The 26,923-nt window shown below is 39.3% G+C and overlaps 1 protein-coding gene across 1 annotated transcript in view; it reads right to left on the bottom strand.

Moving 5' to 3' along the window:
• DIAPH1 (diaphanous related formin 1) overlaps nucleotides 1-26,923 on the bottom strand; it is an 84,740-nt gene that overhangs the window by 48,389 nt on the left and 9,428 nt on the right. Inside the window, exons 2-8 of the mRNA XM_081093502.1 lie at nucleotides 8,538-8,564; nucleotides 6,980-7,129; nucleotides 4,552-4,653; nucleotides 4,070-4,200; nucleotides 3,788-3,874; nucleotides 2,898-2,961; nucleotides 1,399-1,538 (exon numbers count right to left, since the gene is read on the bottom strand). Coding sequence (XP_080949628.1) covers nucleotides 1,399-1,538; nucleotides 2,898-2,961; nucleotides 3,788-3,874; nucleotides 4,070-4,200; nucleotides 4,552-4,653; nucleotides 6,980-7,129; nucleotides 8,538-8,564 — 701 coding nt within the window. The remainder of the gene's footprint in view (nucleotides 1-1,398; nucleotides 1,539-2,897; nucleotides 2,962-3,787; nucleotides 3,875-4,069; nucleotides 4,201-4,551; nucleotides 4,654-6,979; nucleotides 7,130-8,537; nucleotides 8,565-26,923) is intronic.

The raw sequence follows: 26,923 nt of genomic DNA on the forward strand, positions 1-26,923 counted from the left end.
TTAGACTCCTACCTATAATTAAGACCCCTGTTCTATGGAATATAAATTGGTACAACTTTTGGAGGGACATTTAATAATACCAATTTTGAATGCACATAACATTTGCCCTATGTGTAGAAATCTATCGAACATAAATGAATAAATGTGAAAGAATAGATGTACAACAGGGGTGGGGGCATTTCCTCTGCCAAGGGCCATTCGTATATTTATAACATCATTCTCGGGCCATACAAAATCATCAACTTAAAAATTAGCCTGCTATTTTAGTCAAACATTTAATTAACTCACCCCTAATGCCTCAGCAGCACCAGACTAAATGATTTCACAGGCCTTATACGGCCCGCTGGACATTCCCCACCCCTGATGTACGAGGATGCTCATTATAGAATCATTTGCAAGAGTAAAAATTCTTATCACCCAGCCGAAACCGGTTTGGCTCAGTGGATAGAGCGTCGGCCTGCGGACTGAAGGGTCCCAGGTTCGATTCCGGTCAAGGGCATGTACCTGGGTTGTGGGCACATCCCCAGTAGGGGGTGTGCAGGAGGCAGCTGATCGATGTTCCTCTCTCATCGATGTTTCTAACTCTCTATCTCTCTCCCTTCCTCTCTGTAAAAAATCAATATATTTAAAAAAAAAAAAATTCTTATCACCTGGAGTAAGAGCCAGGTATGCTTTAAAAAAATGGAAAAATTGTTAAATAAATTATGCAATATACAGAATATGGAATGTTAAATAGCCAGGAAAGATATCAACAAATGTTGACATAAAAGAATGTCTAAAATCTCCTGTTAAATAAAAACAAGCTGAAAAAAATTAATGGTATAATCTAGCTTTTGTTAAACACCTCCACAAAAAATAAAACGCTGTATTATACATGAAATCAGTTTTGTAGGCAAAAGCCATTTTTTCTTAGTTCTAGAATACCATCTTTTGGAGTGGTATAAGATATCTTAGAATCTAGGAAATGCAATATATTTTTCTGTGCTAGAAAAAGATATATGAGACAGTATCAAGTCATTAACAGTGGTTATCTGGGCAGAATAGGATTTGCCAAAGGCATAAGGTTGGTAAATTTTATTTTATATATTTCTGTGTTGTTTGGACTTTAAAGAATAATATTGTGTTGCTTCTAAGCTTTAAAAAAAAAAAAAAAGGAAAAAGAAACCCTTGTCCCTAGACAACACAGATGGAGATCTGGACCTATTTGACTATAACCAGTGGTACATTCAGGATAGCCCCCATCACCTGACAATCTTCCTTAAATATTAATATTCACGGTGTTCATGTCTGAGAAAAAATACATATTTAAAACCATGTGGCCACCCAAGCAACTCAATTTTCCTCTAGACTAGGGAAGATGGTAAAAAAGACGATGAAGAGAAATAATTCGTCACATACATGTCCTCTGGCTGTGGTAGGATACAAAGAGCAGAAAGCAGCTTAGCTGCATCAATCATCATGTTGGGAACAGCAGGATCCATGGCTCTGACCAGCAGCAGGATTCCTTCTTCTGTCTCTAACATGGTCTTGATTCCAAACTGGCACGACAAGAAGAGAAGGGAGGCTTCAAGATGAAAGCATCCAACGCAGGACACATTTAGGAGTCATTATGGTATTTCCCTCCAAAATTCATACACTGAAGTTTTAACTCCCAGTTACAACAAGGTCATATAAGAAATAGGGTGGAGTCCTAAATCCAATGACTTGTCCTTATAAAAAAGGGAAATGTGGCCATAAACATGCACACAAAGAGAATGCCATGTGAACATGAAGGCAGAGGTTGGGGAGATGCATCTACAAGTTGAGGAGTGCCAGATGCTGCCAGCAAGCCACTAGAAGCTAGGAGAAAGGCAGGGAACGTACTCTCCCTCACAGACTTCAGAAGGAACCAACCCTGCCAACACCTTGATCTTGGACTTCTAGTATCCAAACTGTGAGACAATAAATTTCTGTTGTTTAAGACACCCAATTTGTAGTACTTTGTTACAGCAGCCCTAGCAAACTAATATAGGGGTAGAATACGTTCCCCAATGGAGCCAAACAGAAATTAGCATGGCAAAGTAATTTTCCAGTAGATTCACAACAGACTTCTATGTCTTCCAAGAGTTCAAATCTTGGATTTTTATGTTTCTTTTTAATGTCCCCCACCCCAACCCAATGGAATAAGTTAATTATAACAAAATTAAACAGTGAGGAAGTTAGATTTTACTCAGGAACAAATAACCATGGGTTCCCTGGTTTTAAATACAAAAGAAAGGAAGGAAAGGGAAGGGAAGAGAAAGGGGAAGGGGAAGAGGAAGAAAGAAGGGGGAGGGAGGGAGGGAGAGAGAGGGAGGGAGATTTTAACAGTATGACTGTCTGGGAAAACAAACCCAAACACAAACCTTTAAAAAACAGTAACTACAAGTCAGGAAATTCAAGAATTAGCAAAAGAAAACTATAAAAAGGAAAAAAAAATGACCCTACTCTCTGAAACACATTACAACTGGGGGGAAAGGGTCCAAAGAAGCATGTATATGTGGCAATCAAAAGTCATAATACTAGCCGAAACTGGTTTGGCTCAGTGGATAGAGCATCGGCCTGCGGACTGAAAGGTCCCAGGTTCGATTCCGGTCAAGGGCATGTACCTGGGTTGCGGGCATATCCCCAGTGGGAGATGTGCAGGAGGCAGCTGATCGATGTTTCTCTCTCATCAACGTTTCTAACTCTCTTTCTCCCTTCCTCTCTGTAAAAAAAAAAAAAATCAATAAAATATGTTTAAAAAAAAAAAAAAGTCATAATACTAAAAGGGAAAACTAGAAATCTTGAACTTCATATTCCTAAGTCCTTTTTGGTGTTTGCCAATAGAAGAGAAAGAATAGGGATCATGATGGGGTTGCAATGGGGGAAAATCTCACCTTGTTGTTCATAAAAGCTTTCAAGCAGCGAATGATCTCATGCTTGTTACGGCTATCATAGCTCCTGCATGTAGAAAACATAATCACTGAAGTCCCCTTATTCTATACCCCGCTCCCATTTGACTTTTCAGTCTTGCAAACAAGGGTCTATGGAACATCCCCGACTAGTATCTGAGTAAATTCTAGCTCATGGCACTTTGCTGTGAAACACTGGCAAAAACAGGTAGTAAAGAGGGATCCCCACAATCAAAGACCTTTGGTTAATCCTCTCAAAATCCAAGATTTAGAATTACATTAAAATCTTCCCATTAATTCCCTCTTGGCTCCAAAGTACTAAATTCTATCAGGATAATATTCCATCTATTACTACTTGAAGTCTGTATTCAGGAGGTATAGGCCCTGTTTTTGAAAGATTCCAGGAAGTAAAGAAGTTGCTTTGGGTCAGGCTGGCTTCAAGGAAAGCTAAGACAGTCTAAGGTATCCCTAGGATTATTCTAACCCTGAAGACTGTCATAAAGCTGGTTCTGAACTGATGAAGTGCACTGTAAGACTTCCAGATTAGATATGACCCAGATCAGATCACAGGGGAGCTCTAGACTAAATCAGACCCTATTTCCAGATGAGCTAAGAACCTAGGCTGAGAGACTCATAATCTTATGTGATATATATCCTGCGTTATTCACTAGGAAATTTAAGTTCCTCCTCCTTTTCCTGTATCTATAATCATCATTCTCCCTCTAGTCACCCCTATGATAAACCCCATTCTCAGCTAACAGGATATTCCCCTAGTCCATAACTTTCCATTTAACTGCTATTTTCTCCTTTGAAGCAAATAGCCAAGTCCTCTACCACTCTCTACCTAGAAGATGTCAAAACTTGGAAGTCCTTACCCAGCAGTCTCCTCTTTCTCATCATGGAGTCGTTTAAGGATGTCCAGCAAGGAGGCCAGGCCCTCAGCACCAAATGTTTGCACCCAGCTGTAAGGAACAGACATAGACAATGCAATATTAATCGCATCAATAATTTCATCGGTACAAAAACAAAGTTTATCCTGGCAACTTCTTACTCTCTATCTAGAACATTTTCATACTTCCCTGACTCTATTCATCATCAGTCCCCACCAGTGAACTCAACCCTGAGCTCTTACTCCTGATACCACCTCAAAATCTCACCTGACGGGGTTGTTGTTGAGGGAGACACGAAGGGACTCCAGGCAGCTGAGCAGAGACATATCCCGCAAGCCTGACCTCAACTCCTGAATGTACATCATGGGAGACCGAGAGCTCTCCTTTTGGCTCATGCCCTAGAAAGGAGCATAGAGAGAGATCAGTAAACCCTGGACCCAGTCATAAACTGGACTAGTATTAGTCAATACAGTTTAAATAATATCAAGGCAAATACCCATCATACATACCACCAAACCATGTGAGACTCAGAACTTCCCACCCCATTCCCCATATACACTTCATGAAAATTGAATCAGACAAAAAGTATGTGAGATTGATAACTTAAGTGAAAGTACAAAGCAAGTAGGCTTGTTATAACAGAATGAAACAGAACTGATACAGACATAAAATGTTCTAGGAAATTGGCAAAACAAACAGGTCCAAGATAAGGGCAAAGTTTGTCATGGGGTACCTGCCCCAGAACTCACAGCCTTGGAGGTGTGCAAGTATTGGGACACCATCTCCCTCTTGATAATAATGTCCTTCTCTCTCAAAGGTTGCTGTTTCTCCTCATTCAGGTTCATGTCCACCTAGTAGAGGAAAAAGGGAAAAAACAAAAATGCCTCAACTTCCTTACAAGTTTTCAGTGTTTAATATTTTATATACTTAGTGAAGAGCTGAATACATTAAATGCTTATTGAATAAATAAATTTTCCTGATCCCTAGAGAGTTCAGCCATTACAGATGATGAACATTCCTCAGGGACAGATGTGGTTAATATTTTAGTATAAATCCTTGTAGACATTTTTATACATACTAGAGGTCAATGCACAAAATTTGTGGAAGGGGCTCGGTCCCCACCTACGCTGCGGCGCCGCAGAAGCCACCTCTGCCTCAGCCCCGGCTTCGTCCGGGGGTCATCCGGAAGGACGTCTGGTCTAGTTAGCATATTATGCTTTTATTATTATAGATATTATTATAGATACACTTAACATTTTCCTAATAAAAATGGACTCAATATTAAATGAAAATTTTATTTGTACTATACTGAACGAAAAGCACACGTTTTTTGCACTTAGGATGGACCTTAATAATCTCTTAGACTGAAGTACTGAGTGACTGACATCATTCAAACAACAGCAAAATCGACACCAGCCAATTCTATAGCACTAGGGCCTAAACACCCATTATCCCCACTTCACACAGTCCACTGGAAACTGTGAAAAAGCCCCTCAACAGACATAACCTGCAATGTGTTATGGGAGAAAGGCTCTACTTGAGCCTATGACATGTATGAGCCTATGTGCCTGAGCTCAGCATCTCAGTGAGCACAAGTTTAACCCTAAAAAGTCCAGAATATTATTTGAAATGAGGCGAACACAGGGGAACAATAGATATAATCTGTTTTTTCTTGGTGTGTTTGTGTGTGTGTGTGCAGGGCGGGTCACTGCTCCCACATAGCAGTATTAATTTGACATTTTCTGACTCAATTCCTGGTGCTGTCCCCCTCATTTTACAGCTAAATTGAACACAAAAGTTGCCAACTGCTGGCCTTCACATTGAATCAGACCCAAAAATAAAGTATGTTTTGCTTGGCTAACTCAACATTTTAAATTTGGGAAACTTCAAATAAAAATACGAATTTCTAGTATCAAATTTCAGATTGTGGGAGAAACTCTACAAGTCAAACTGTTTCTATAGAAAAACCTATAGATTAAATGAAACATAAGGGGATATTAAGTATAATGGACCTTATATGGAATTGTGATTTGAATTAAAAAAGTATTTTTTAAATGACTTAATTGGGGAATTCTGGATGTTAGCTATGATATTTGATGCTATTAAAGAATTATTGTGGTGGGGGTTTTTATTACAAATTTCTAGCTTCTTCTAAAAATAGAATATCTGCCACTACTGCACCAGTATTCCCAACTGGAATGCTACAAAACCTATAGGAACTAACAAAAATGCCAAAAGTCTTTCTTCATTTTACCACAGTCCTCATTTTTATCATCTTCTATTAACTTATTTATGCTACCTCCCTGGCCCTAAAGACATCTAAGTTTGTAATCCAGCAAGGAGACTGTCTCAACAGATCACACTCAGACTCTTAAGGTACTTGGATTACTAAGAGATGAACTAAAAGCTTCAGTGAAAAATAATAGTAGTATTGGTTGAGTATTTACTATAAACCAGATCCTATCTTTAAGCTCATGCTTTTAATTAAGTGAGGCCTGCACTAGTCTCTATTTGAATCTGAGATCATATATCCAGGCATTATATGAGTCTTAAGAAATCTTAAAAGCACGTACTCAAAACTTTCCAAGACTTATCACTAATGGACATTCACCGAGTGTCCTCCCGACTCAGTGTCCCTCACTAAGAACAGCAAAGTAAGCCACATCCATGTATACGTCATTACTTAACTGGCTTCAGTCACAGGCTTTAAAGGTCTTCTTAGTGAATATAGCATCAGAATTCTCTTTCTAGATTCGCCATTGAATAGAAGACCTTGGGCAAATGATGCCTTTCCATTCCTCAGTCTCTTCTTTGTACAGAGTTCGCTGTGAATGTTTCAACACTTCATCTACTCTGGCTAACCCAAGTCTCTGCACTACCACAGGAACTGACCCACTCCCCCTAGGTCTTTGTGGCTAAAGTGTTGCTGGGCAGAAATACATTAACAAGGTGGTCAGTGATCAGACATTTCCAAGCCTAACTCACAGATTCAAATCTCATATACTGGTGCTTATATATTTAGTCCCTTCATTAATGAAACTGCTAGTAAGAAGTTCCCTGTTAAGCCTGGAATTCTTTGTAATTAGGGTTAGTTAGAGGGAATGTGCACCAAAAAAGGGCTCACTATGCCCAAATGCATTACCAGAAAGAAACAACATTTTGGGATGGGAAACTTACCAGCATCTGTTCAAAAAGTATTAAAACTTGCTCATCTGAAATATCTTGCAATGACTGTGCTGAGGGATCATCCCCGTATGATGAATTTCTATGAGAAGAATTGGGCTTTTCCTTCTCCTTCTTAATTCTCATGCTGGTAAATCTCTCCAGCTGAGAAAGAGAAAAAAGTTATTAGCAGCGATCCATTTTCACATACACATTAAATAGCCTCTTCTACACACATGATTCCTCTGGTTTGTGATTAGTCCAAGATTCTTCTGGCATTAATAAAACAGCCTTCTTCATATCTAATATCTAATTTAGTATACTGACTCTGTACTCTCATGTTTACACAAAAATAAAAGGACTAGAGTATTAAGATTTGGAACCTCTCTAAAAAGAGAAAACTTTGTTCTTGAGCTCCCTTGCCATTTCTAGTAGCACAGAACTGAAAGCATTTCATGTACTGAGCTATCTCAATTAAATGCCCTTTGTTTCCCTCTAGCCATCCAATAATAAATCTGGCCAAGCCCTCAGAGGATCTTTCCCTTCCAGAGGTAAACATGACCACAGATTTTAATAGATGTAAGTCACAGAGAATAAATGAGCCTTAAAACAGGAGTGGGGAATGTTCAGCCTGCGGGCCATATAAAGCCCTCGAAATAATTTGGTCTAGCTCTGCACCAAGGCATTAGGGGTGAGTTAATTAAATGTCCGACCAAACACAGCAGGCTAATTTTTAAGTTGATAATTTTGTATGGTCCAAGAATGATGTTATAAATATCCATATGGCCCTTAGCAGAAAAAAGGTTCCCCACCCCTGCCTTAAAACCAGAAACGATTCCTTTTTCTTTCTTCTGTACATGCCGTAGCACTTGTTTTATGTAGGCAGCAAAAGTTCAATACATATTCTTCAAAATCCCCTTGCAAAGATTACTATGTAATTCAGGGGTATATATGCCACCTGCCAACAAAATGCTCATGAACCATTCCTCAAACCTCAAGTAGAGTTGCTCAAATAAAAAAATCACCGATAAGCTGCAGCTTGTCAGCTCTACCTGTTTGAAAATAATAGCAACAAGTATCTGCAAGCATTATGGAGCTTCAAGTGATATGAGTGGCATCCAGACTGCAAGTTCACTTGAAGTTTAAGGAAAGTGAGCCCAGCCAGTGTGGGCCAGTGGTTGAGAATCGGACCCATGAACCAGGAGGTCATGGTCAGAGCACATGCCTGGGTTGTGGGCTCCATCCCTAGTAGGGGTCGTGTAGGAGGCAGCTGATTGATAAATTTCTCTTGTCACTGATGTTTTTATCTCTCCCTCTCCCTTACTTTCTGAAATCAATAAAAAAATATATTGGAAGAAAGAAAGTGGTAATCCTGGAAGCCAATGAGTGTGCCAGGGAAATGCATGCAATGAGCCAAACATAGAGCGAAGAGTTAGGAAAATGCTTTGGGATGCTCTGAGAGCAGAACTTATATCACTTACAAGTTATTGAAAACCAAAGTTATAGTAACTGGTAAATATCGCAATGTAGAAAATGAGCTAGAACATGCACATGCTGAACAATATTTCCTTACCTCATCTGCCATGAGTCGCTTCAGAGTCTAGGAAATGGGAAAAAGGAGGGAGAAGAGAGATCAGTGAAATGCCAGGAAACTTCCCAAATACCAGATGAGTTGGGAGAAAAAAGAAGAGAAAATTCCTTGAAAGGATCTAAGTGACTTCTCACAAACTAAAAGATTTCTGCCCAACTGTTCCTTAGCACATTCTCTTAAGAGGCAAGAAGAATTTTAAGATCACTAACATATGGCTCATTGAAGAAAAAAGAAAGAGACGGCAACCCGAAAAGACTCTGAATCCAATGAACAATAAACCTATGAAACGTGCACAATTTTATTGGTAAACAAGGAAATGCTAACTAAAACTACAATGAGATATCGTTTTGCACTCACCGAGTTTGGCAAAAATTTTCATGTCTGTCAGGTCACAGAGCAGCGGAAGCTCTCACACATAGTTGGTAACGTAAATTGCTATGGCCACTTTGGAAAATAGTATGGGCATTATCTAGTAAATTTAATATACTACACCTCAACAAATTGATTTTTATATATCTACTCTGTTGAAACTTGCACATATATAGCAGGATCCATTTAATGAGAATGTTCACAGCAGCACTATACTATCTAAAACAGAGAACCATCCAAATAGCCATAATGACTAGAATGGATAAACTGGTATATTGGTACAGTGGAAATTGATTACATAAAGAAAATGAACCCTAACCAGTTTGGCTCAGTGGATAGAGCGTCGGCCTGTGGACTGAAAGGTCCCGGGCTTGATTCCGGTCAAGGGCACGTACCTTGGTTGTGGGCACATCCCCAATAGAGGGTATGCAGGAGCAGCTGATCGATGTTTCTCTCTCATCGATATTTCTAACTCTCTATCCCTCTCCCTTCCTCTCTGTAAAAAATCAATAAAACATATTAAAGAAAATTAAGAAAGAAAATGAATGGCCCTGGCCAATGTGACTCAGTTGGTTGGAGCACTGTCCCATATACCAAAAGGTGGCAGGTTCAATTCCTAGTCAGGGCACATACCAGGTTGCAGGTTTGGTTAGTGGAAACCAATCAATGTTGCTCTCTCATATTGATGCCTTTCTTTCTCTCTCTTTCTCTCTTTCTCTCTCTCTCTCTCTCTCTCTCTCTCTCTCCCCTCCCTCCTCTCTCTAAAAAAATCAATAAAAAAAAGTGAATGAACTTACGGTTACTCACAAAGATGAATGTATTATTTAACTTACACTGAGTTTAAAAACATGTAAAACTAAATTATATTATTTAGGATATAAAATTATATCAACAAATGTCAAAGAAGTAGTTACTTGGGGTGGGTGAAAAGTTGTGACTGCAAAAATAAACAAGGGGGCTTCTTGAGGGCTTACAATATTCTACTTCTTTACATGGATGCTGGTTATATAGGTGTTTGGTTTATAATTATTCTATGTGTTTTATGTTCTCTTCTGTATACATGCTATACTTTACTAGAAAAAGTCTGAATGAGCAGGTGTGGGAAAGCAGGAATTCTTTTTCACCCTAATAATTAATTTTTAAGCCATGTTCTTTTGCTAATGTCCTTAGAAGAGTACAGTGAATACCTTTTGACCCTCTTCAAACCTCTGACCCTGCCACAAAGCTATTTTACTAACTTTTTTATGGACAAGAAAAATCTGTATCATTATGTTCATGGTCCCCATGTCAGAGTTCTCAGTTAAATCCAGTTAAACTGTGAATCTTAATTTTGCCCTCCATGGTTGAGGAAGTCAAGCTTCCACTGACTGAGTGCTAATCATTTGAAACTATAAGAACTTTGCTCAGCATCAACAGAATTTAGTTACTTGATGTGTGCTGCATACTGGGGAGTGAAGACAGAAGGATAATGAAGGAGAGACAGCAACACCCAAGTAGACTAGCAATTCCTTTGATCACCACCCTAAGTGGCCTGGCACAGGGAAGTGACACAAGCCACAAAAAGGATGAGTTGAGTGTGTATAGTTTAAGTTGCCATTGCCAAGGTCAAAATTATTTGCTCTGAGACCAATTGCTTCCAGCATCTTGTCCTCCAAACACAAAATGTTCCCTCAGAACCAAGCAAAACCTAAACAATTCTTGGATGGATGTAAGTAACATAGGTAACAGAACCTGGATGTAATAAATCAGTGCCAGCTGGATTGTTCAGATTCAGGGAAACCAGCAACCTATTCCTTCTGTTTACAGACTCTTTTTTCTCTTCCATCCATCCTCACTACTACTACCCAAGTTCACGCCATTATTATCTCCTGCTTGATTTACTGCAACAGCCTCCTAACTGATCTCCCTGCTTTCAGTCCCATCTGCACCACACCAACTCCATTCTCCATATTATATATTCAAGAGTAATCTTTCTAAAATGCCAAATGGTCCATGTTATTCTCCACTTAAAACCCTTCAATAGCTCCCCACTGCCCTCACATCAAAATCCAAATTCCTAAGCAAGGCATATAACATTTCTGGCTTCTTTCCCTCGACTCATCTCAACAAACCCTCCACCTCAAACTCTTCTGGGCATCTTGAACCAGCCACAGGTTCCAAGTAGATCATGCTGTCTCACCACCGACTTTCCCCAGGCTGCTGCTTCCCTCAGCCTACTATGTCTTCAAGGCTAACTCCAAGATGCCCTACAGGATGACACCTCCTCTAACTGGACAGGTACTGTTCTTTGTGTTTCCATAGTAATAGGTACTTGTTTGTCACACAGCACTAGTAGAGGATTACAATTGTCTTTTGATTGTCTGCCTCCTCTATCTTTTTCCAAACTCAGTTCCTTCAGGGCAGAGCCTGAGACTTAGTCATTACATCTTCTATGAACAAATAACATAACCTGGGGCTGCTTGCCTAAAATAACAATCCCTGGAGAAGCCCTCAAATTATATTCCTCCTCTTCACTGTATCAGTGAAGAAACTGAAGCTCAGACAGGTGGAGTAAATCATCGAGATCACATGATTAGGGGCAAGCTGGGTAGGAGCTCCAGTCTCCAGATTCCAAAGCCCAAATAGCTGTATTCCCCAAATTCTTCTGCCTTGTCCCATTTAATGCCCACTAACTCTTGCCTTTAGATACAAAAGTAAACATATTTTCTTAAGAAGGAAGATAATAGTTTCCCTTGGTGTATCATTAAAAACAGGTTTAATTCTTTAAAAAAAAGTATCCATGTTTTAGTTCTCAGTTTGAGTAAGGAGAGCAAAAAATGATCCATGCAGGATAAAAACTGCATTTCCTCAACTAGTCCAAGAGAGGGCAGCAACTACCAGCAAAAAGAATCACAGGCCAGACAAAATTCTGTTTCAGAACCCCATATAACACCTGAACAGCAAGCCCAATTCAATTATCAAAATGGAACTTTCTGCTATAGTATATTGAGGGTGTATGGTTTATTTATATAATACTGTATATTATCCTTAGAGATCCTATGTATACTGGTTGCAAACAGTAAGTTTTTAAAAAGTATCATTAGTTGTTTTGTGGATTCTCTGAGATAGCAAACAAGAAGTTCCTAGATTATGAAAAGTAAAAAGAACTGCCCTGGGTGGTGTGCTCAGTTGGTTGGGCATTGAAAGGTTGCTGGTTCAATTCCTGGTCAGGGTACAGGTCTGGGTTTTGGGCTTGATCCCCAGTGGGGGGCATGCAAAAGGTAGCCAGATCAATGTTTCGCTCTGACATTGATGTTTCGCTCTGACATTGATGTTTCTCTGTCCTTTCCACTCTCTCTCAAAATCAATTTTAAAAATCTTTTTTTAAAACTTTTTAATAAGGACTCTAATCATTTCAACCCTCTAAATGCTTCCACTCTCACCACTGACCCTGTTTACTGTCAATTCTCTTCTGTCCCAAACCAACCCCTTAATTCTCCTAGCCGGTCTGCACTAAATACTTCATCTTCCTGTCCCTCCTACTGAGTTTTCCACTAAAACTTTAAACTGCAAATATAGATACTAAAGGATGTATAAATACTTAATAAAATTTTTTAATATCAAAATCTGCGCATGAAAACAGATTAATAGAAACTTCCATGTACATATTAGCATAACCAATGGACACAGACACTGGGGTGGAGGAGGCTTGCCCGGCGTGGGAATGGTTGCGGGGGGGGGGGGGGGGGGAGGGTTGTCTATTGGGGAAAAAGGAGATATAAGTAAAACTTAATAATAATAAAAAAAGAAACTTCCAGGTAAAAGATGGTACACTGAATCAAAACATTTAATTTTTCCCCTTCTTGAAACTCTTCTAAATCTATAGAAAAGACCTTTTTAGAAAGAAAACAATGATGGAAGAAAGGAGGCTACAAGGTTGGGAAGAATAAGAAAAGACCAAATTCAACCAAATTTTGAAGCAGGGGAATAAATGGAAGGACTAGTGTTAAACCCAATACACCTAAGAAAGCCGAGTCCTGCCCTGGCTGAGTGGCTCAATTAATTGAAGCATCACCCCATACACCAAAAGGCTGCAGGTTCGATTCTTGGTCAGGGCACATACTTAGGTTGTTGGGTTCAATCCCCAGTTGCGGTGCATATGGGAGGCAACTGATCGATGTTTCTCTCTTACATTAATGTTTTTCTCTCTCTTTCCCTTTCCTCTCTCTCTAAAAATCAATAAATATATCCTCAGGTGAGAATTAAAAACAAAACAAAAAAACATGAGTCCTAACCAGAAGTAGGAAAAGCCAATAACCAATCCAAAGTATACTTAAGAAACCACAAAAGGCTCGTGAATTAGTGGCACCAGATAACTACAGAAATATGGGGTGGAGGGGGGAGAGTAGGTTAAAAATAAGATTGGTTGAGAGCTGTTTAAGAAGCAGATCTGTAGATATTGGGAGACTGTCCTCTCTTACTTCAGCAGAAGTCTGGACGTTTATTCTTAGAAGAGGTTAAAACAGAGGGTCTCTAGATTGGGGGATGTCAGGCATAGTTGTGGCTAGGGATCCTATATTAAAAAATAATAATAATAAGTTAATCTATGCATACTATATACTAAGACACCCAGCACTTTCCCCCTTCTGGTTTCTCAAACCCCCAGCAGCCAGCCCTTACTGTTAAGGCAGAGGGTTGGAAGAGCCTTCTCTGGGGAATTGAAAAATGACCTAAAGCTACTGACATAGTCTAAGTAGGTCACCGTAGAGCTCTGTGGTCCAAAATGGTAGCCACTAGCCACATGTCACTACTGAGCACTTCTAATGTGGCTACTGTGACTGAGGAAGGAATTTATAATTTTATTTAATTTTAACAAAATTTAAATTTAAAAACTAATGTTAATGTTAAATTTAAGTATATTCAGAACATCCTTGGTATGTGAATCTACTTTTTTTTCACTTGTAAATTTTATGAAATCTAAATACACAATCAAGTATTTTTTTTAATTGATTTCAGAGAGGAAAGGCAAGGGAGAGGTAGAAATATCAATGATGAGAGAGAATCATTAATAGGCTGCCTCCTGCACTCCTCCTTCTGAGTATCGAGCCTGCACCCAAGGCATGTGCCCTAACCAGGAGTCAGACCGTGACCTCCAGGCTCATAGGTAAACGCTCAACCACTGAGCCACATCAAGTATTTTTTATGAAAATTGAGCATCCAAATTGAGATGTGCTATAAATGTAAAATAAACACTGGAATTCAATAACTTAATATAAAACACAGAATGTAAAATATCTCAATAGCCCTGGCTGGTGTTGCTAAGTAGTTAGAGAGTCAGGTATCATGCACAGAAGGGTTGCGGGTTTGATTCCTGATCAAGAGCAGGTACCTGGGTTGGAGGTTTGATCCCTGGTCCCGGTCTGGGCGCATGCAGGAGGCAACCAATCAATGTGTCTCACATTAATGTTTCTCTTCTCCCTCCCTTCCTCCATCATTCCCTCCCTCTCTCCCTCTCTGCTCCCCTCCCTCCCTCCCACTCTCTCTAAAAATGAAGGGAAAAACATCCTAGGGTGAGGAATAACAAAACAAAAAATCTCAGTAATTTATATATTTCCTACATATTGAAGTAATATTTTACATATACTGAATTAAACAAATGATATTAAAATTAATCTCACATGTTTCTTTTCACTTTTTGCCTTTTTCTGTGGCTACTAGAAAATATATAATTACATATGTGACTCACTTTATATTCCTATTGGTCCAGGTTGTCTTACAGTAAAGTACACAGACAACAGCCCTAGCCATCCAGACCTTCCAATCAGTTCTTTAGTCCTCATTTTTAAATATTAGCAGACAAAACTCAGGATTATCAGACATTTGAGGAAAGCTACCAATAAACGTGGGAAAAGAGAAAAAAAACAACTTATATAAATACTATGCAAAGAGAAGAAAAAATTTTAAAAAGCATTAATATCCACAAGAGACAACACAATACCATTTAAAAAGAAACATTCAGAGGAAAAGAACCCTTAACAGAGGTTCTCAACCTGTGGGTCGCGACCCTTTGGGGGTCAAACGACTCTTTCATAGGGGTCGCCTAAGACCATAGGAAAACACATATATAATTACATATTGTTTTTGTGATTAATCACTATGCTTTAATTATGTTCAATTTGTAACAATGAAAATACATCCTGCATATCAGATAGTTACATTACAATTCATAACAGTAGCAAAATTACAGTTATGAAGTAGCAACGAAAATAATTTTATGGTTGGGGGTCACCACAACATGAGGAACTGTATTAAAGGGTTGTGGCATTAGGAAGGTTGAGAACCACTGCCCTAAAAGATGAAAATATGAGAACAGAAACTCAAGAGGAAGCTCAATAGAGGATAGGAAGAAAGAATTGAGGACTCGCCTTAAAAAGTAGAGCAAAAAGATAGAAAAATGAGAGAAAAGATAAAAAAATTACATCAATTTTGGAGGTACAATATCCAAACTAATAGGAAAAAACAGAGCAAATTATCAAGAAATAATTCAAGAATAGCTCCCAGCATTGAAGGATGAGTGTCTAACACAAAGGACAAAAATAGATCACACACAAGCATATCATGGTGACATTTCAAAACACTTGGAATACAAAGAAAATTTACAAGATCCGACAGAGAGGTAAAGTGATCATATACAAAGGAATCAGGCAAGCTTTGAATTTTTTTTACAATAAACCAAAAGCTAGATGGCAATGGAACAAGGCCTTTAAAATCTGAAGAAAAATAATTTCCAACCTAGAATTCTATATACCCGACCAAACTATCAGTCAAATGTGAGTTCAGAATAGACATTTTTAAACAGTTAAACTTTCAGGAAGCTATTGTAGTATATGATTCACCAAAATGAGGGATCAACCCAAGAAAGTAGAAGACTTGAAATACAGGAAATAGGAGATCTAACACATGAAAGAAGAAAAGGAAATCCCTAGGACAAAGATTCCAGATGACAACTCTATACCAAGGAACACAATTAAAATGGAACCATGAGACTGAGCCAGACCCTCAAAGACTGTCACCCCCATCAATCACTTTTGTTCTGGCTTTTTAAACTGACAATACCTTCTGAACCTGATCCAGATTCTTGGATTGTCCAAACCATATGGCCCACTGGTATCCTCAGAAGGGACCCTTTTAACACTCAGAAAATCTAAAGTCGGACTATGACTCCAAGACAGTATTCAGTTTATCTTCAATTGGGCACCTCCATCTAATAGTGCCAATATTGTCCACACTAATAAAAGAGAAAGATGCAAATTGACCGTACCTTCATGATGCCCACCAGCCAACCAGGAGTGAGTATGCAAATTAACCCAACAAAGATGGCAAGGTAATTTGCATGTGCAGGCGCCGATGACGCAGGTGTTCCACACCGCCCCAGCTGCTCTGGGCCTCTGGTCAGTGTGGGAAGGCGGAAAGATGGCTCTGGGCTGGAGCAAAGGTGGAAAGGCTGGAGCGAAGGCGGTGCCGGCAGCCAGGGGAAAGAAGGCCCATTCTTGTACGAATCTTCATGCATTGGGCCTCTAGTCATTTACATAAAGTCTAGATTTTTTGCTTATTTACTCAATTTTTATAATAATCTTTCATTTATATGCAAACAAATATTGATAGAAGGGGTAGGACAACATTTATTCCACAGGAATTTTTTATTCAACAGAATTAATGGGTAAATAAATTTCTAAAGATCATTAGCTGGTACAAGAAAGGAGCTTAACAAAAATGAGTTTAATAAAATGAGCTTTGCCGAAACCGGTTTGGCTCAGTGGATAGAGCGTCGGCCTGCGGACTCAAAGGTCCCAGGTTCGATTCCGGTCAAGGGCATGTGCCTGGGTTGCGGGCATATCCCCAGTGGGAGATGTGCGGGAGGCAGCTGATCGATGTTTCTCTCTCATCGATGTTTCTAACTCTCTATCTCTCTCCCTTCCTCTCTGTAAAAAAATCAATAAAAATATATTTAAAATAAAAATAAAAAAATAAAATAAAATGAGCTTCATCTTCTCCAAAAGATTCTTAGTATTACCTAATCATATTTTATCAAATTACTCAAAGGTATATCGCATCAAAAGTAACAGCATCAAAAATAAATATACTTGGCTGGATATGCTCTGCAATAAGACCATCAATCAACATAAAAATAAAAAGCTGTATCCTTAACTTGACTTCCAGAGTAATTCAAGGCTCTGATTCAGTCACCACATCCTAATGTAATATGTGGCAAGATAAATCTTTTGCTTACCAATCTTCAGGAAATAAGAAACCTCCTAGATACTTTACAGTTTGGTTTAAGAAAATAAAAATTAAAAAGTCAAAAGATCCTAAGATATGCCATATGAGGCCAAACTAATTAAAGTAAATGACTTAATGAGTTTTAACACATTCTGATCAATTATTATATTAAATGCAAATGAACTATAAAACTTCCTTTCCATAACTGGATTTATTGCAGTGGTGATGATGGTGTATCTATTAATACTTCAACTTTTAAAAAGTTGGTTCAGTGGATACAGAGTCAGCTTTAGGGGCCTGCAGAAGGTAGCCAATCAATGATTCTCTCTCATCACTGATGTTTCTATCTCTCTCTCCCTCTCCCTCTCTGAAATCAATAAAAATATATTAAAAAGTGGGCCAATGGGACTAAACAGTCTTTTGAAGAGAGGTTCCCTATGTTTGCCAAGTAACAGAATTAGACCTATTATAAACTCAAGGATGTAAGAAAATTCATCCAAGGGACTGATTCATCTCTACCCAATTCCCTGAATCTTTAACTTTTCCCTCCAGTCAAAAAAAGGGCACAGAATTATCAGACAATTAAGGATGATCTCTTGGCACAAGACATTTATGTAACCAAACAAAGGTAATTAGATAGTATCCTTAGCAGCAAAGAGGTTAGAAAAGATCTAATAAGAGAATATAATTAAACATTATTCTGAACAGAGTACACATTACATAGCAAAAAGTGTTTCTAACTCCTACCACAAGAACAGTTAATCATGAACAACAATCCCACAAGCCATGTGACTAGCACATGGGTAACAGAAACCTACAATTATAAGCCTATATCTCAGCAGTTTCTAAGGTTATGTTCAGGCTAACTGATACAGGACTACAACTATATTTGAGCTCTTGACTACGTAAATATCAAGAGAACACCATGAAGGAATGCCACCTGGCCCCTATTCTGATGATTCTGGGAGGCCACAGATCCCCCGTGCCTTATAATACCTATTAGAGGCCCAGTGCACGAAATTCATGCTCTCGGGGGGAGAGGGGATCCCTCAGCCCAGCCTGTGCCCTCTCGCAGTCTGAGAGCCCTCAGGGGATGTCCAACTGACGGCTTAGGCCCGATCCCCACAGGGAGCAGGCCTAAGCCATCAGTCAGACATCCTTAGCGCTGCTGTGGAGGCAGGGGAGGCTCCTGCCACCGCTGCTGCGCTCGCCAGCCGTGATCCCAGCTTCTGGCTGAGTGGCACTCCCCCTGTGGGAGTGTACTGACCACCGGGGACAGCTCCTTTGTTGAGCATCTTCCCCCTGGTGGTCAGTGCAAGTCATAGCGACCGGTCATTCTGCCATCGGCCGAAACCGACTCTCTGACATCCCCCGAAGGGTCCCAGATTGTGAGAGGGCGTAGGCCAGGCTGAGGGACCCCACCAGTGCACGACTGGGGCTGGGGAGGGATGCAGGAGACTGGTCAGCTAGGGAGGGACCATGGGAGGGCTCCCAGGCATGTCCGGCCCATCTTGCTCAGTCCTGATCAGCCAGACCCCAGCAGCAAGCTAACCTACAGGTCGGAACGTCTGCCCCCTGGTGGTCAGTGCATATCATAGTGCCTGGTTGACTGGTACTATCTGCCCCCTGGCAGTCAGTGCGCATCATAGCCACTGGTCAACCAGTCAACTGAATGGCCCCTGGTGGTCATGCATGTCATAGCGAGTGGCTGAGCGGCCTTAGCATATTATTAGCATATTACACTTTAGTTGGTTGAATGGCCGACCGGCCGACAGGACACTTAGCATATTAGGCTTTTATTATATAGGATAATCACAATGCAATTCAGTAACTGCCTCAGAATACTCAATTCCTACCTCTTGCTCTTCTGACACCCTCCCAGTTGCTCCATGGGCTAATTCAGTGTAAGGGAAACGTTTAGTGTGGTAGGTAGAATTCTAAGACGTCTCCCAAGATTCCTAGGCTGATGTATTCACCCTGTATAATTATCAGGACTGGAAATATGATAGGCTATCACTCTTATGAGTAGTTATTTGGCACAACTGACGTTTAAGAAAGGGAAAATTATCCACGTGGCCTGACCCAATCACATGCACCCTTGAAATTTGGGGGGAGAAATTAGAGACACAGTGAGTTAGCAGTGTTCCACTCACTTCTGGCTTGAGTATGAATGGGGCCAAATGTCAAAGATTGCAGGCAGCTTCTAAGAGCTCAGAGCCAGCAAAGAAACAGGGACCTCAGCCCTATAACTTCTAGGAATTTCATCCTGCCAACAACCTGAATGAGCCTAGAAGCAAATTTTCCCCCAGCGCCTAGAGATGAGAACTGGGTCAGCTGACACCTTGATTTCAGCCCTGTGATACTGCAAACCCAGCCACCCTGTCCATGTTGGACTTCTGACCAATGGAACTGTAAACTAATTAGTAGGTTTTGTTTTAAGCTGTTGATTTTGTCACATAACAGGAGGAAACTAATACATTAAGCAAACTGACAAAATCTAGAATTTATCTAGAACTCTGACTAACATGAGTCCTATGTGGGTGTGTGGGTGTTTTCCTGGCATCCTAAAAAACTACAGGTATGATTTTGAGCTAGTCACTTTAATTATTCATTTATTAAAAAACAAAACCAGCCTTAGCTGTTTGGATCAGTGGATAGAGCATCGGCCTGCGGACTAAAGGATCCCAGGTTCAATTCTGGTCAAGGGCACATGTCTGGGTTGTGGGCTTGATCCCCAGTAGGGGATGTGAAGGAGGCAGCCAATCAATGATTCTCTCATCATTGATGTTTCTATCTCTCTTTCCCTCTCCCTTCCTCTCTGAAATCAATAAAGATATACTAGTATTTAAAACAAAACAAAACAAAAAAACAGGCACACCTCTTGAGATCATAAAATGGAATGGTGAGATCTCACTCTGTAAAGGCAATTGTACTGTTATTACTACAGAAAGACTTGTAAAATACACACCTGATGACTTAACTAGTTGACATTGCACTCCAAAAATAAGGCAGGAAAAAAGCTATTCCTCATCTATAAATTATACACTTAACCATAGTCAATCATTTGGCAAAAAGAACTAAAGCACTTACTCAAGCCAGGCTCTAAGTATTTTATATCAGATCCTTCTTCAGACCATTTATGTAACTGTTTCTGTGGACCATATTGTAAGTTGTCCAGGGGCAAAAACCCTGTCTTGTTCATTTAATATGCCCAACATTTAATAAGTATTTTTAAAATTAGCATCACTGTAAAAAAAATAAAACAAAAAAAGGAAAATAAATAAAATAAAATTAGCATCACTGTAGGTTTAGGAGCATCATCTTAAGCACAGTATATATTCATTCACTCATTACTTCATTCAAATTGAGCAAACTGAGGAAAAGTATCAAGTCAAGGTTTATGACAGTACAGTATGACTGTCACAGACAGCTCAGGAAACTATCAGACCAAACCTTCAAGAGTAATGTCTTTCCCTATGAATGAGAGCAGGGGATCCTGATTGGTCTTTCAGCCCACATGACATATTTGTTAGCTGTCCTTGGGGAAAATAGCCAATCAGGGGACACACATCGCATAGAGAGTCTTCCACCTCCTTTGAAAAGCAATAAATTCTCAGTAAAGATACAGGTTCTGTATGGTTAAAATGGAAAGTGTCACTGAAGCCAATGACAATTTTCCTTCAAACCCTAATCTACCTACCCAAGAAACACCAGGTAAGGTATCTGTATTCAGAATCATACAGAACTGAAGGCAGGGTCTGGCTCTGATTCATTTATTTATTCTATCACAGGACTGACATTCAGTCCCTTAGGGTAGTGAGGCAACAGAAGGTCATAACATGGACTTGAATTCAATTTCTAATGATTCCTATTCCAGCTTTGCCACAAAGCATGCCACATTTCTACTAAAGTACAGTAAAGGCAGGGTAAGCTTTTCTTTTTATCTATCACAGTTTTAGTCTTCCTATCTTTAGGACTATGCTGTCTCATAGGACTAGTGTAACTAGAACTAGAGAATAAATAATAAAATGGATATAAAGCACTTTGTTTTGCAAAGTGCTTTATAAAAGGCAAATAATACATGAGGATGAAACTTGCTAGTCTCCCTTCAATTCCCACGCCTTATGATAGTAAAGAAGTCAATTAGAACTACAGAGAAGGAAGTAATGGATACCTTCAAATGTAGAGACATTCCCTTCCATTTTCAAGGAATGGCCCAAGAATGACATAGAATGAGTCAATATCTCATCTACTGTTCACAGAGAAACAAAATAGATTCTGACATCACTACTTATTGGTGTCAACATCTTAAACAGGAGTTTTGTAAAACTGAAGCAGCCACTTAAAAAAAATAAAAGAAAATAAAAGAAAATGAGTATGTCGGAGGAAAGGAAGTCTAAGAGGGAAGCACAAAAATGACAGGAAATATAAAGCTAATTTATATTAAGCTTTTTAAAATATTAAGTCATATAAAGCTGATTTAACATTATAAAGTTAAGTGTGTTTAAGGGAAAGAAAACTGCTGAGTCCCCAGGAATGGGGATAGCACACTCATATTCTCCATGATCACAAAGGAAAATGTGCTAAAGGAATAAGTCAGACTCTAGTAGTTCATTCATTTATTTCCACCTGGCCTCAGCATCCCCATAGCTAAAGTCAGTAAGGGAGAGTTAAACTGGTTAGAATTCACACAAGAGAAAACAAAGGGAACATAGCAGAGGAGAATCTAAGATCATCTATTCTTTTTTTTTTTTTTTAATATATTTTATTGATTTTTTACAGAGAGGAAGGGAGAGAGATAGAGAGTTAGAAACATCGATGAGAGAGAAACATCGATCAGCTGCCTCCAGCACATCTCCTACTGGGGATGTGCCCGCAACCCAGGTACATGCCCTTGACCGGAATCGAACCTGGGACCCTTGAGTCCGCAGGCCGACGCTCTATCCACTGAGCCAAACCGGTTTTGGCAGATCTTCTATTCTTAAAGAGTTCTTTCAGTCTGTCTCTGCCTTCCAGAAGCAGTATCTTTTTCCTGATACTACCCAGGGAGCCCTGAAAAATTTCAAGCAGTGACACATGTCAAGCACAAGTTAGAAATGCCATATAAAGAGCATTAGGTAACTATGATCTATTTCCTGTTTCAATAATTTACTTATAGATTTGAAATAATTTCCTTATAAATTAAAAACAACAAACTCAATTTTCTACACAACTGTCTAAAACTACTTGTGAGGGTCTGCTTTCCAATAAACCACATTTCCTGACTATAATTCAAATGAGGGGAAAACTATCTGAATATTAGGATTCAATCCTCTGAAAGGTCCAAAATATGTTTCAATACAGTAATCCTCGAATAGTCTAAGAAGGCAAGTCTCTTGGGGGAATGTTTTGCCTCCAGCTTAGCTCATCTTGAAGCTCTGGGTCTGGCACAGCCTGCATCCTAGATAGCTGATAGCCTAGAGTAAGGAAGGAAAGTCCACTCAGGTTTCACTATTCCAGCTCAGCAGAACAGGTGGAAACCAGGCTGGGAACATTGCATTCTTCCTACTAGTCCATCCAAACAAACTGCCAGCCCCTTGTACTATGTAAGCACTCTTGCGTTGGACAAACAAGCTGCCAACAGAGAAAGTGCTCAGATTCTGGAAGTCCTAGTTTCCTATCAAATATCAAAAGTGTGGCAGATATGCCCATCTCCTTTGCAGTCAGGAAGGAGGGGCACATATAATCTGTCATCTGTTGTAAGAACAGTAAGCAAAGCTTTCTTCCTTTCAAACATTCTACGATTCTGATGAAACTTTAGAGTACATATATAGAAAGCAATCCTATATAATAAAAGGGTAATATGCAAATCGACCGATGGGCGGAATGATCAGTCGCTATGACGTGCACTGACCACCAGGGGGCAGACGCTCAATGCAGGAGCTGCCCGCTGGTGGTCAGTGCACTCTCACAAGGGGAGTGCTGCTCAGCCAGAAGCCTGGCTCACGACTGGCAAGCACAGCGGCAGTGGTGGGAGCCTCTCCTGCCTCCATGGCAGTCAGAAATCCCACGAGAGCTCCTGGACTGCAAGAGGGTGCAGGCTGGGCTGAGGGACCCCCTGCCCCCGAGTGCACGAATTTCGTGCACTGGGACTCCAGTAACTAATGTTAACCTATTTTTCCAAATTTCAACATATTTCTCAAGCTCCAAATACTGTTACTTGTTCTTTACTTTCGTACTAAGTTTCTCTCTTTACTGCCTGAGTTTAGAGAAGATGGTGATTGCTCCTTTAAAAATGGGTGTTGTCCATTCATTTGGAAACAGTGACTCAGGAATGCTGTTTCACAATCTCTGTAGCAACTGGCTTCTCCCATGTTGTTATGTCAGTAGCAAGACATCTACTCTTCCTCAAGGGTGGACCACCCGTCTGTCACACCCAAAGTCTGGTAGACAGGAAGTTCCTGCACTGACACTGTTTCTACTACAGGCACCAAATAGGAGGCCACCTTGTTTTAAATCCCATTCTCAAACCCTTCATTTCTAAATGATGGTTACAGCTTTTTTTTCTCTCTTCACATTATTCCTGAACACCCAGAAATAGTCACAGCCTACTGATAATAGCTTAACTGATCCAAATATTACATTACTACTCAAAAAGCCAGATTTGATCTTATGAAACCACAGTAAACATTTTCTGACCTTTTACAAATCTAGAAGATTTTATTTTGAGAAAATCTTCAGTTGTGGGAGAGCATGGATGAAATATCATTATTCCTCCATCAATACCAGTAATATAAACGAAAGAAAATAAGTTCCTTTTAGTACTTTTAGCAAACATACGTAAATGGAACTATGTCTAACACAAACATATACAGAATAGCATGCCAAAGGACTTAGACTCCAAAATATCATGTATTTTTCTCTTTGGTTCTATTTAAAAATAACTATAATCTCTGGAAAACAAGGTAGGGGATTGTTTTTCTATATTTTTATACATATTTATATTTTCTTAGAAAAAATGTGATCATTTTTATAATAAAAATACATTTCCATTTCAAATAAAAGTAGCAATTTTTAAAGATTAGAAAGCTAGGAAACGTTTATGATACACTATTTTAAAAACAAAAAGTGTATAAACTATAATTGCAATATTATAAAATATATGTGCATAAAGATAATGACTAGGATATTCAAGTACTAAGTAAAATGAAAATAGAAATAGGGAATTATTAGATATTCTTATTTGAAAATCTACATATATGTCTTTTCAAAGAAAGGATTAAAAATTATTAGTACAGCAACTAAACGCAACATCATCCAATTCTCATATTCAAAACGCACACCAGCCAATGTCACCCCAATAAATTCCAATTTTAAAAATTCCCACCAGCATTTACTCTTTTCCAGCAGTACTTTGTTTAAGGAAACATTCTGGGAGGGCACAGTTATAAAATTTAGGGGTGATAATGCAATGTGAGAAAGAACAATGAATAGTTAGTGAAGTCTAAAAGCTAGTTCACCTAATTACATGATCTTGAGCAATTTAGTACCTCTAGGCCTCAATGTGCTCCTCATTTTAAGATGAAGAGGCTGGGTCAAATCATTTCCAGAGTCTCTTCAAAGGCCCTGAAACACTGTGCTTAGTTACTAACTGCTCTTTTTTAGGGCAGCCTAATGCCTGCTGCTTGCCCGATAGTGCATATCCTACAGTGGCTTCTCACCACTTCTTCTTGTGGTTTCAATCACAGGAAACAGACGTCACCCATGGGCCTAGAAGTAACGAACAAGCCCTGGCGGATACGAAGAGCTGCCAACTAAGGCCAACTCCCATCTCTTTAAAATACAAGAATAATAAAATCACTAGAAACCTCTATGCCTGGGGAGCCTTCATAAAAACTATCACAACTAAAAATATCTCTGGAGTCCCGATGCAAGCATGATGGAATAATTTTGGAACAGTCCAAAATTATTTTGCTTCTATGGCCAAATGAAGGAATTGAAGTAACTCCATAGCTATGGGTAGCTGTATATGAGGTTAAGAAAAAACAACAACAACATATAAAATAGGGCCCTCCTACTGTCACTAACAGTTTTTGTTAAAATCCATATGAATCCTGAGGATGCAAAGACTCGTCCTTGTCTTCTTTATTTAATATTCTATGCAAACCTATCTGTAGCCATGAAAGACTGTGATACTAACAGGTTCATATAATATGGAGACTTAGCAGTCATTCACTTTAAATGTATGTTAACAATCCCTAGAGCACTGGGTCAAATATTGCTGTCAATTATAATGATAAAAGTTGGCAGCCCTGTACTGTGGAAATTAATGCAGAGACTTTTAATCTTATAGACATGTTCCTTCATTAAACACAAGACAAAACTAAAAGATACTATCTCTACAGAAAAGTAATAATTTTTTCTCAAAGGAGTTCTTTTGGTTGGGTATGGTTACATTAGTGGTTCTCTTTTCCTCACAGTTACCTTGGTGAGAGGATTAATGTTTTCAAAACTGCCACTCTCCTACATTAGACCACAGAAACAGAGAGCCCTGAAAATAATCTCAAAATTCCCAAGACTAACATTAAAACTAAAATACATAAAAGGATATTGCTAACATGAGCTAAACACTACCACTGCTCTTAAGCACCTCACAAGCTAGATAAATTAGACCCTCCAAAATAGACCCTTATTTTGCATTCAAGAAAGACTAAAGAACACCTCAAACAAGCATGCACTCAAAACCTATACTACACTGTACTAGAGAATGTTTAAAGAAACAAAAGGGCCCAAAGATAGGCTCAGATTGTTCACACAATGGCGTTTCCTACCTGAGCCCATAATTTGGCTAGCTGAAGAAAGCCACATCTTTTAAAATCTAATCTCTGGCAATCTGAAAATAGGGATGTATTAGAATTGATAAGGACTGGAAATTAAACAAACTTAGCTCTCTAAACTCCATCCAGGCAGCAGAAATGATTTGCTGAAACCTTAACACACTAATCAATTCATGTTTGTGGATAAGTGTCACCATGACACATTCACATGGCCAAAAATTTCATTAACATGCATCATGACGTGCTACAAAATGCTAATTTTCAGTCCTGCTTTCTGCAGGTTTCTATAGAAAAAGAACCTAAAAGCCCTCCCCAGGATTAAAATAATACCGACGAAGTGGCTTCATCTTTCTTAAATGATTTATCTCCCACTAATCCTCTTGACTTCTATAACTGGGCCTTTTCACTTTACTACAGTCACACATTCATACCTCTGAGCCTCTATTCACACTCCTCCCCACCCCATGAAATCCCTCCCCCTCTTAGACTCTACCAATCCTTTGATTTCCTTCCAAGACCCGTCATAGCCCTCATCTCCTATGAAGCTAAAGAGCACTGCCCACAACTCTCTAATTTTACAGAAAAAGACCAAGAAAAGTGGAGTAGCTTGCCCAGAGTTCACATGGTCAAATAGTAGCAAAGTCAGATAAGCACAATATATGTGGAAAGCCTGGGGCAGTGGGAGTGGGAGATAGGGGTGCTAAGTCCTAGGTCTCGCTGTAAATTCAGACAGATCACGTCTCTAGGCCCACATTTCTTAATCTATAAATAAAGGGTTTGAACTGAGTAATTTTAGCATCCTTTTCACCTCTAGCAATCTAAGATTCTAAAACCTAGGTCCTCTGACTCTCAGTCCAGTAATGTTTCCACTTAATACCTTCACTTCTCTACAGCTTTTAAAGGCTATGCTCATGGCCTTAGAGC

Source organism: Myotis nattereri, assembly GCF_964212035.1.
Source record: "Myotis nattereri genome assembly, chromosome: 5".
NCBI lineage: Eukaryota > Metazoa > Chordata > Mammalia > Chiroptera > Vespertilionidae > Myotis > Myotis nattereri.